The sequence below is a fragment of the Hemicordylus capensis genome, chromosome 4, assembly GCF_027244095.1.
Source record: "Hemicordylus capensis ecotype Gifberg chromosome 4, rHemCap1.1.pri, whole genome shotgun sequence".
In the NCBI taxonomy this organism is placed as follows: Eukaryota; Metazoa; Chordata; class Lepidosauria; order Squamata; family Cordylidae; genus Hemicordylus; species Hemicordylus capensis.
In genome coordinates, this window is record NC_069660.1 from 137,405,312 (window position 1) to 137,417,670 (window position 12,359).

General features: G+C 40.5%; 1 protein-coding gene across 6 annotated transcripts in view; it reads right to left on the reverse strand.

The window, feature by feature from the left end:
* Nucleotides 1–10,258, reverse strand: part of CAMSAP2 (calmodulin regulated spectrin associated protein family member 2) — a 145,742-nt gene extending 135,484 nt beyond the window's left edge. For 2 of the 6 annotated variants that reach the window (XM_053244027.1, XM_053244025.1), the window contains exon 1: nucleotides 9,231–10,258. In XM_053244027.1, coding sequence (XP_053100002.1) covers nucleotides 9,231–9,369 — 139 coding nt within the window. In that variant the 5' untranslated portion in view covers nucleotides 9,370–10,258. Of the gene's footprint in view, nucleotides 1–3,960; nucleotides 3,980–9,230 lie in introns of those variants that run through there. The other 4 variants (XM_053244029.1, XM_053244028.1, XM_053244031.1 and 1 more) reach the window with 3 other exon arrangements.
* Between the last annotated feature and the right edge of the window lie 2,101 nt (nucleotides 10,259–12,359).

Here is a 12,359-nt window from a genome sequence, read left to right on the forward strand (position 1 = left end):
CGTGGTCTTCCACCCACTTTCCGACTTATCTGACCTTCTTTCTGCCACTCAACATGTTAATTTAAGAATGAACTGCCTTGATGTCCTATATGTTATGCACCATTATAGTCTCATAGCAATGTTCAACAAAATACTCCAAGAATGCCTACAAACAGGATGTGATGGAGACAGCCAAGGCGTCTAAAGGAAACCTCCATGTCTGCAGGCAGCATAACCCCCATTACCAGAGGTTGGAGAACAGGAGGTGGCTAATAACACTTGACAGATCTGTCCTCCATGGAAGTCATCTGCCTTATAGTGAATTACACTGTATATAAGTGAACTGGAAATTGCATGGACAAGTGCTTTTCCTGGTCTGTATACTGCCAATGTAACTGGATGATCCCAAGTCCCAAATCCAAAAACATTGGGAGAGAACATTGTTCTTCTCATGCACTACCTCCACATGCTTCTAAAACTATTATGACCTCTTTCCATCCACCATAGGTTTCCTTTGTTTCCTAAAGTCTGAACACTTATAAGCCTTTTGATGCTGGAAAGATGTCCCAACTGTCTGATCACTTTATTGCCCTTTCCTGTAACTTTGTTATCTCTACAGTACAATATCCTGTTTGAAGGGAGGAGCCTTTCAAAAACAGTTAATGATTGGGCATTATTTGGGACTGCAATTCCCAGTACGTTCCAGTGGACATGGACCAAAGGAGAATTCATGATTCAAACAACTCTTGATTTTATTAATTATTTTAATTTCTTTAAATTGCATTGGAAAAACATGAATTGAAAGGTGGGATATATACACATAACAATGGGAAGTATCCAAGCTAAACTAGTCATGACTCAGCCTCACTGAAATTTATGGGATTAAAGTTAATCACAACTAACTTGCCTCATTTATTTCAATAATGCTTAGTCATGACTAGTCTGAATGCTGCCTAGTGGATATAGTAAATTTGAGAACTGACTTGCTGTGGTGATCAGCCCTCCCCTCAAGAGTGAACCAGAAGTGAACCCTGTCCTGTCTGTCAGGCAGTGACCTCTAGGGATCAGCCACTCAGCACACGGTGGGCGGCTTCTGGAGGACCTGGTGGCAGGAAGTGTGCTCAGTTGGAGCCAGGCAGGGTGAACAACAGGTTGTGTGGCCTGGCAATGGCAGCAACCATGAGCTCTGCAGGGGCCTGAAGTCTCTACCATGGATTTGGTGAGTTCAGGAGGGAAGCCAGGGCTTTGGCTTCGAGGAAAGGTTTAGCCAGGGTGTGTTAGGAAGCCTGCATTAGATTTCTTTTGACTTTGTGCTTTTGCAAATCCTTACAATTGGTTTATTGTGTTTTTTATCTGTAACATAACAAAGAAGCACTGAGCCCAAGGCCTTTTATCCAGCCAGGGCTTTGTAGAAGTCTCCATACCCTGTAAAGGTGCTTTTAAAGGTTTCGTGTACCTGGGGGTGCTTGTTGAATTATCCTTGCAACACGATTTTAAAGCAACCATGATTTTAAAGTGTGCCACTTCAAACACCAGCTGGAGTGATCTTTAGAACTAATCTTGTAAAGCATGGAGTATTTCTTTTTAACTTACAACTTAAAGCTGAGAGAGCCTCAGACTGAAGCAGTCTGTAGTATTTTGAATAAAGTTTTTCTCTTTTGTTCTTTGCATTTTACCTGTCTCTGAGTGGATTTTTAAACACAGGAAAAGGGGTTTTACTCTGGTGCAAACATGTCTCAATGCTGATTTCTCAGCAACTCACACTACCAACTTTGCTCTTCACGTGTAGGCTGCACATGGAAGGTTTTCTGTATGTTTCCATTGGTAAAGAGAATGAGAATCTCCCTGGACTATCATCCAAAAACAGGGAGGGGTTAAGCTCTGTAATTAGGGTGTGGTGGCAATTTATTTTCTACCAATTTAAGTTTAAAGGAACAGCCTTTGTTGAGCAAACATGGAGGAAATGAATCAGCATTTTTCTTTTCCCCATGTGGGCTTGCTCTGAGACAAAGGCTGGGCTTAAATCCGCTATTTGCTACACTCACAATCTTCATTTTTGCAACAACAGTGATTGCGCCCTGTGGGTTATTTTTAGTGCATTTATTGTAAGTTTAAAAGGAGTACATAGCACTTAAAAGTAAGCAGCACAAGGCTCTCACTTCAAATTCGCAACATGCTTAGTACTAGGAATTTGATACAAAATCTGGTAGGTGTTCTGCTGGTTTCCCCCTATTCCAGAGGACCCTGAAGTAATACCATAAAGCTGATGAGCAGTTTTAACTTGCTGTTTGTGCCAGGGTGGATTTGATTTAAATGAAACTGATTTAAATCACGATTTAAATCACTAGCAGGGTGGATAAAAATTAAAAAAATCTGATTTAAATCAAAAAAATCAGATTTTTAAAATTTAAATTGGATTTTTTTGATTTAAATCAGATTTTTTTTTAATCCACCCTGCTAGTGATTTAAATCGTGATTTAAATCAGTTTGATTTAAATCAAATCCACCCTGGTTTGTGCCTATTTGCCATAAAATATAACATTGGTATGATTATCAACTGAAGTGAACAAGAATTACTTTAAGCTGGGAGGGAGATAACATCAGGATGTAATTTGTGTTCCATGTTCAGATAGCATTGATCACAAAGACTCTGAAGTCTTAATTACAGAACTATAATCCAATCCTGTGCCATAAGCAGAGGTTTTCAGCAACTGCAACATCCTGCACTACTTTACTGTTTGCCTCTTTAAGAGGATGCGGACTACTATGTGGACCTCCAGATGGAGCGTGTGAGCCCAAAAGAATCTACTCCGCACCTGTACTCTGAAAAAGATCTCCTCTATGTGGCAAGACCCAGGGATTCTCTTAGGTTGGCAACGCTGATCCTATGTCCCATTTAGAATAATACATTCTAAAGTGCAAGGTTTTACACAAGTCTGTGGATCTCCACCTCAAATTGCTAGCAAAGAAACTGAAGGATTAAGAAAGGTACTCATCACTTTTCAATACAAAGCCAAATAACCTACATTGTTCAGTAAACAGCTGAGCTATACAACCATCAGAATCACATGGTATAGTTCTTATTAGAATGGGCTGCTTCAATTGGACGGAGGGGGTGCACTTTTTTTTGTTTAGATAAACATATACAACTACAACAACCAATATTTATATATCAATTTATAATCTGCTTCACCATGTACACAGATGCTTGAACAAGTGGAGAACAATTAAAAGGCCAAAGATACAATTCAAATGTAACTATAAACAATTAAAATGTAACTACCAACAACCCAGTGAATCAACTCATCCAGCAAACAGGTAATAGCTCAAAGTATAACGTTTTAAGCTAGCACCCTTGGAGACTGAAAGTTTGTCTACAAACAAAGTTGCCCCCTTAAAATGGACCTATCTCTTGTACCTGGCAATTCTCTGATAGTGAGTAACTCAAAGATGAATTTACCCTTGGGGGAAAATTCTATTGGCTGTAAAAAAAACTATCTAACCTCTGATAAATGTGGTACCTGCAGCAAGGTCTCATTACTAAACCTCAATGTGTGAATAGTCACATATGGGAGTAGGCCAAGAACAGAATGGAAATCAATAGGGCTCTTGCAATATTACAGTTATAAGCTCCATGTTGTGACCAGCACTAAATAACTTTTCTGCCATATTGTGCAATAACGGAAGTTTCAGACCTATTTTCAAGGATAGCCTACTGAAGCACATTATAAAAGTCAAGTTGAGAAGATAACCAGTCTCCTACAACAGTGATGAGCGCTTTCTTTTGCAGGAAGGGGGCAGAGCTACCTTCTGGCAAAATATAACATGCATAGGTATTGTATTAGAGCTGATAAAATGTATTCTTGCCTGTTTGCATCTGCAAATCCAGGAGGAGACACAGATCCAGAAGCACTCGCAACTGCAAACTCTACTATGCGAGCCAAGCATTTTCACTACTTTTCCATTAAAAGTAACACTCACCATGTGCAACTTTGGCTTGTCTGGACTCTTTCCATTTTTTCCACCCTCATCTAATCTGTTAATGACCACAGGCATTCATTCAAGGTCACACCACAACACCAGGTTCAGATAGAAAGGAAAAACAAAATTATATTTCGTTTCAAGAAGCTACCAAGAACAAGACAAATAACTAAAATTCTCAGAACAAAAAAAGATTATCCTAAGTAGACTAAGAAGAAAAAATAAGTATGTAGAAAAGATGCCCAAAATTTGTACCGATACTCTTATTGCCCCCTCAATGATTATCACAAGTTTAATGTAGTCAGAGATACAATTTCACAGAATAACCCAGACATGTCTATTAAGAAAATGAATTGGATTAACAGAGTTGGGTAGAGTGCTATAAAGTCAGCTACCCACCAAAACAGCTATATTAAGACATTCATCATTGCTTTGGCCCATTTCCCATTTTTAACTTTACCTGATCAATTTGCTCAAGCCTTAGACCAATAAAGATATCTATTTCAACATTATTGTCTCACTGCTGATAGTATGTAAGGAAGAGGTTGATTTTAAGTCAAATAAATCTTGATCTAAAACGGCAAGCAAAAAGCTACTCTAGTAAAAGGGGATGACACAAGACCACGCAAGCAAATTACAAATCTAATGACTCTTCTAGCCTCTCCAAAACAAAAAACAAAAAAACCTAGATGCAAAGTTGCAAGGATGTTTCCTCCACAGGGCAAAATTGGGTGCAGTGATTCAAGACTGGGAAAATAGAGCAGGGCAAAAAGGTTAATCTCATGCTCTCACATTATCACAGCCCTGATCCTTTCCTTCCTCAACTGCTTTTGTCTTTTGAAAGAAAACTGCAGCAATCCAGTCATGAATCTTCCAGTGTCACCCCCTTGGACCCTGCAAGTTAGTCCAACAACATAGAATCTTCAATAAAACACATATTAAAGTAGCCTTAGAAACTAGATTAAAGGATCCACTATTAGGTTGCAGAGTCCACTATGCTACTAGTGGTTTCATTCTGGAACAAGTGGGTATATTCCATTATTGCATAAAGGACACTGCAATCACTACCCTCTCCCTGGCTCTAGAAGGGACAGTGACACACAGCATTCATATGCAGCTACCGCCATGCTGACAATCTGGGTCCTTTGAAATATATGCATATTGGCATTGCCTTTGCCCTTAAGAGGACAGAAATGGAATCCAAAAGGGTTCCAAAAATACTGCTTTATAAATACTTTATAAGTTGTTTTTATAACTTTTTACTTTATTTGTTGATTAAAATTACTGCCAGAGTGTATGTCATTAATGTTATGAACAATTTATTTATTTATTTATTTATTTGATTTCTATTCCACACTTCCAAAAATGGCTCAGGGTGGTTTACACAGAAAAATAATAAATAAATAAGATGGGTCCCTGTCCCCAAAGGGCTCACAATCTAAAAAGAAACATAAGACAGACACCAGCAACAGTCACTGGAGGTACTGTGCTGGGGGTGGACAGGGCCAGTTACTCTCCCCCTGCTAAATAAAGAGAATCACCACTTTATAAGAGCCCCTGGTGGCGCAGTGGTAAAACTGCCGCCCTGTAACCAGAAGGTTACAAGTTCGATCCTGACTAGGGGCTCAAGGTTGACTCAGCCTTCCATCCTTCCGAGGTCGGTAAAATGAGTACCCAGAATGTTGGGGGCAATATGCTAAATCATTGTAAACTGCTTACAGAGCTCTGGCTATAAAGCGGTATATAAATGTAAGTGCTATTGCTATTGCTATTTAAAAGGAGCCTCTTTGCCAAGTTATCAGGGGTAAGCAGGTGATCCACAGAAGATGGAGGAACAACACTGAGGCTGGTGTTTGGCACCAAAATGTTTTTTCTTAATATGCTTTTAACAACATTTCTAACAACATTTTTACAAGGTATTGTCTTCTGTTTTTACATAATAAATTTGAAGGTCTTAAAGGAGTACAACTTTATAAGATTAAGTTAGTGAGCTTTACAGTTAGATTGAGCTCTCAGGCAAGAATAAAAGGGGTCTTTAGAGGTAAGATGTACCTTTAAGCCATGCTGTCTTTTTAACTTATTTACGGAGGCTGGCAGGAGGGGCAAGTAGGTCCTGCCTGTCTCCTCTTAAGTGAACCCCTCGCCCCCCCCCTCGCCGAAACGGTTTCACTGCAGGGAGCCAAATCATTTTGGCTCTTCAAGGAGGTGCCAAAATGATTCAGACACATCCCTATTCTCCAATCCCCAGAAGAGTATAGTGGTAATGTGCCTACAGACTAAATAATTGAAAAAGGACCCCAAAATAAAGAACAAAGGAACTGCAAGCCACTTCTTTGACAATAACCATTCTAATTCAAGGGCAAAGCAAAGGACGACTTGAAAGAACAATATCTGAAGGTTCGGAAATTGTCTTGGAAAAGGTGAACATGTAGATGGTATATAAGTGCCAGACTCACACTCTTTGGATAATTGTTTGTTGTTTCGTGCAACAGTAAGCATGTGTCTGCAAGGCAACTAACTCCTTTCTACAAACTCATTTCAAAGACACTATGATTATTCTCTTTATATGCAAAGAGAATAATATAGTTCATTCATACTCCATTTATTAGTTCTAATTTCATATTCCCTCTTCAGGTTAACATGGAATACTTACCTGAAGTACTTAGAAATTGTATAATAGTTAATAGATTCAGTGATATATACTGCTACTGTATTTAAATTTATTTGTGAACCAGCTACTACTACTACGACCAACACCTATATAGCTTATATCCCTATCTTCATAGTGGGCAGCAGTTATACAGCAGAAAGAGCCAGTAAGTTGTCTTACTAATGTATTTCCACTAGTTTTATCTTTTCACAGTTAAGATGGTCATACATTTTTGCAGTCCAATTTTTGGATTACTTGGAAATCAATACCATGCACTCAATGTGACTTACTTTCCAGAATGAGTGTGTAGGATTTTTAAAGGAAGATAGCAGCCTTAGGACTGATTCATACATGCACACACATCACGTTATTATGATAGCAGCTGAACGCGTTAACAAACTCCATAGCTGAATGCATTAACAAACTCCATTAAGGAGTATTGCATTTAACATGATGCAAGAGTTCTGTCTGGGCATTTACTGGTCCATTCACTTGCAGAAATCACCACTTGATATTACACAATGGAGTGATGAACCAGGTTTAAGACTGTTCATATAATGTATTTAGAAACAATGGAAGTTTTATGTGCACCATGCTCTATCTATTACCTTGGGTGATGTAAAAGTTTCAAGATTGTTTAATATAATATGAGAACATTCTACAGAAACCTCCCCCTTTGGCTCTGCATACATTATATTACTATTTATATAGCACTCTCATGTACAAATCATATTATCTCTATATCTGCAATAGTCCTGCAAACTATGTTAGTAATATCTTCTGTGTTCATGCTTACTTGAATGTATGTACACACACACACACACACACACACAGGGGGCAGGGGAGAGAAACAGAAACCAAGAGTGGTCTGCCTAAGGCTACTCATGACAGAGTCAAGATGCAAACTGAGGATTTCTCAGGCTGCAGTTCTCACACTTATTAAGAAACAAGCCCCACTGGACACAATGGGACTTATTTCCAAGTAGACATGACTAGGACAGACAACATACCACATTCTACTACTGAGTAAAGGTAAAGTGTGCCGTTGAGTCAATTTTAACTCCTGTCACCCACAGAACCCTGTGGTTTTCTTTGGTAGGAGTTTACCATTGCCTCCTCCTGCACAGTATGAGGTGATGCCTTTCAGCATCTTCCTATATCACTGCTGCCCGATATAGGTGTTTCCCATAGTCTGGGAAACATACCAGCGGGGATTTGAACCGGCAACCTTCTGCTTGTTAGTCAATCATTTCCCCGCTGTGCTACTACAAAGTACTATCACTGAAATGCAAGAGTGCTATTTCACTTACTTACCGGACAAGAATATGGTTTCAACATTACCACGATATGTTAATTAAAATGTTTACATGACTGTACCTGCAAAATTGAATCTTACCAAAAAAATAAAGTATACAACTTTAAACATTTCTCAAAGTTAATTTTTCTCCCAATTTTTACATCAGCATTTAACATAAATATGTGATAATTAGGGAAAAGTAGAAAATCACTGCTTTGGAAAGCACTGAAAGAGTTAGTAAGCAGCTTTGTCAATAAAAACAATGATCTGACAGCTGACTATAGGGATTGGTACTGATTTTTCCTATTTTCAAACTTCCATGTTAGTCTGAGTAACCTTTAACCCACTTAAGGTCTTAAATCCAAAGTTAAGAGCTATATCTTGTAGAGTATTGCCAGTTCTCATGTGGCATAGTCCAAAACAAGAAGCAAAATGGGCTTTTTAGCACCACTACAATATACAACAATATCCTGACTTCAAATGCAACTGTTGCAGAATTTGCAAGGAGGAAGAGGAACCTTTTCCTGTTTTCCTGCACAGAAAACTAGTTAAATGATGGGTTGCTATTTTTCAGTGTCTTATTTGTGAATACCTCTGAAGCTACTGTTCAATGCTATTTATTTTGACAAAAGGATTTTAAAAAATTACTTGAAAGCCCTGTCCAGAAAAAGGCCAATGTATCTACTGCAGAATCTACTGCTGGTCCTCCTCACGGCCTAGATTTTAAGCAGTATGGAAGTCTCTCACCTTTTAAAAAGCATTCAAGGAACTCATTTTATTCACCCAGACAGGGGGAAACCCTCATGGGCTATGAAGGATGACAATTTGCATTAAATGTTTCTCCTCTCAAGAGCCTCGTTATTCCTTATTCTTTACCTTGCCACAATGAATATAGGCTACCCACCCCTCACACTTCAAAACTATCAGTGCTCATCCATTCCCCCACTTTCCACACCAGCTACTAAATGGGAAACACTGCCTATTTTATGACGGGGGGGGGGGAGGCTGAGGGTGGGGGGAGGCCGCCACCTACAAACAGTGCACTGTAAGATCTGCATTTATTAAGAGAGAGAAAAATACAAGTTACCATTAATTGTAGATGGAAACAGCAATGACACACACATACAATTAAATAAATCGTGTAGGATTACAAACAAAACAGTTCGCCGTACTAATGTATCTTACATACCTTCCCCTCCCCTATGCCTTTTGCTTGTTCCTTTCCCCAGCGGACGGATGATTCACACCGGTAAAGCGAACCAAGCAAGCAGCGCCAAGAACCCAGAATGAGAGAAAGGGAAACCACAAGACGCACCAACCTACCTGTCCCAAAGGCTTTGGCCACCAGCCACGCTAGATTACAGGCGATTTTCGCTCTGGCGAAGTCGTAGTGATCAAAAGGTTTGATGGCAGGGACAATGAACGTCTTTCTCATTTCCTTGACGTCTGCAGCATCCCCCATTTTTCTTCCCTCCCCCCACCCGGCCAAGAGCTGCTTTTTAGAATATAAATATATATAATGTAAATTCTGTTTACATGATTCTCCTTCTACAGGCAATTCTCTCTCTATATATATACATATATATATATATTTATGTCAAAAAACAAACAAACCCCGATAACATGCTAATTTTTTTAGAGAAAACTGTAGCAGCTAAGGATGGAGAGGATGCAATGAACTCAGCTGTGTTTATCGGGAGAAATCCCCCCCACTCTCCACCTCTTTTTTCCTCTGCATAGGAATGTGGAACAAGCCCGAGTGTCCTCTTCTCCGTTTCGATTCTTTCTCCAATTTAAAAACAATACAAAAAATGACAAGTTTGGAGATTCCACTGACAGACCTAGATAGATATTTATATTTAAAGAACCTTTCCGACGAGCCTCAGATATTCCTGCTCTGCCCAATCCCCCAAACGCAGAGGGGGCGGGAGAAGGAGCCCGAGTCTGGAGGGAGGTGACCGGGATTTTCCTGCAGCGGCTGGAGGAGGAGTCGGCGGCGAGGACTGGGGGATGTCCGAACGCCACAGCCCGGCTACCCAAGCAGGCTGACGCTCCACGGCGTCAGGAGACAGCCCAACGAAGCTGGGTGCGGCGCTTGTTGCTGGGTTGTTACTCCTGCTACTACTCCGCCTTAGTTTCTCTGGTTTAGCCTCTCGTTAGCCCGTCTTGGCTTGGCTTCTTCCGCGGCTAGGCTGCTGCTGTTGTCGCCAACATCGTTTTCCTGCCGCCGTTTCTTCTTTCTCCTCCTGCCGCCGCACTAGACTGGAAAATGAAGAGCAAAGCAACCGGGCGCAGAGACGCATGCGTGTTTGTGTAGCTCGCCAAGGCCCCCTCCTCATTGTGAACAGGCTCCGGCTTGGGCGGAGCTGCCATAGGAGAAAACCAAGGAAAGAAGGGGAGGAGAGTTGTCTTTCTCCAGCGCCCGGTTTGGATAACGGGGGTCACGTGATCAGCCGGCTATACAATGGGCTACTCTGCAAAGCTTACCAGCATCATCATCCGGTTACAAAGCGCATCCCCGACGCAAACTGCTAGAGGAGAGTCGGGTGGAGCTGATGACGGATGGGAAATCCTTCGCAGCTAGAGGAATAGGGGGCACTTTGAAGGTCTGGAGGCTGGAAGGAACAGATGAATAGGACTTCTTAAACGGGACTAAGTAGTGGAGGAAATTTTCCGAATAAAACAAGACGACATTATTTAGGCATACGCTGGCCGTGCCCTTAAAAGGTCGCATTTGGCGGCTGTTGTCCTGTACGTAATTATTGGCCACTTTAAAAAAGAAAAAAAACACTGGATGTTTCTGAAACTGAACCTTCTCCAATTTCAATACATGTCTGTATCATCATAGATCACATTCGTAAATGTAGTACTGTCTTTAATGAGTTTAGAGTGGCATACGTAGGGATTACCCATTTTATCCAGACAAGAGTTTTGGGAAACAGGTTAGGCTGAGAAAGAATTAACTTTCTCCACAGCAATTTAGCACAAGGGCAAGCTCCAGAGGAGAAGGAAGGGGGCAAGTGCCCACTCAGACAAGTCTTTTGTCTCTCCACCTGTCCCCCCATTTTTGTTTAAGAAATCTGGTATCTGGAATACAACTTGCTTTCCCATAAACCCCTGATAACTTGGCAAAGAGGCACCTTTTAACGTGGTGATTCTCTTTATTGAGCAAGGGGGAGGGTAACTGGCCCTGTCCACCCCCAGCACAGTACTTCCAGTGACTGTTGCTGGTGTCTATCTGATGTTACTTTTTAGATTGTGAGCCCTTTGGGGACAGGGAGCCATCTTATTTATTTATTATTTTCCTGTGTAAACCACCCTGAGCCATTTTTGGAAGGGTGGTAGAGAAATTTATTAATAATAATAATAATAATAATAATAATAGATCAAGAACCTGGAAGAGGAAGAACATTACAAATACTTGGGCATTCTCCAGGCTGATAACATCGCACACACTGAAGTTAAAAGAAAATTGGAAGTGAATACATCAGGAGAGTTAGAAAAATCCTAAAGTCCAAACTCAATGGCGGGAACACCATACAAGCCATAAACACCTGGGCTATACCTGTTATCAGATACACTGCAGGAATAATAGACTGGACTCAGGCAGAGCTAGAGACGCTGGATCGTAAGACCAGGAAAATCATGACCATCAATCATGCTCTGCACCCCCGTAGTGATGGAGATAGGCTATACCTCCCTCACAGCTCAGGTGGAAGAGGAATGCTGCAAGTCCATCAAACAGTAGAGGAGGAGAAAAGAGGCCTTGAAGAATATATCAAGGACAGTGAAGAAGATGCACTTCAAATGATCAATAACGCGAAACTATTCAACACCAATAAAAGAAAGCAGGCCTACAAGAAAGAACAAGTCAAGAACTGAGCAGAAAAATGGAAAAATAAGCCACTGCATGGTCAATATTTGCACAATATAAGTGGAAAATCAGACATCACCAAGACCTGGCAATGGCTTATGAATGGTCACTTGAAGAAAGAAACAGAGGGTTTAATACTGGCTGCACAAGAACAGGCATTAAGAACAAATGCAATAAGAGCAAAAGTCGAAAAATCCACCACAAACAGCAAGTGCCGCCTTTGTAAAGAAGCAGATGAAACAGTGGACCACCTGATCAGCTGTTGTAAGAAGATCGCACAGACTGACTACAAACAAAGGCATGACAAGGTAGCAGGGATGATACACTGGAACATCTGCAAAAAATACAAGCTACCTGTAGCCAAAAATTGGTGGGACCATAAAACTGAAAAAGTGGTAGAAAATGAAGATGTAAAAATATTATGGGACTTCTGACTACAAACAGACAAACATCTGCCACACAATACACCAGATATAACTGTAGTCGAGAAGAAAGAAAAACAAGTTAAAATAATCGACATAGCAATACCAGGGGATAGCAGAATAGAAGAAAAAGAAATAGAAAAAATCACCAAATAC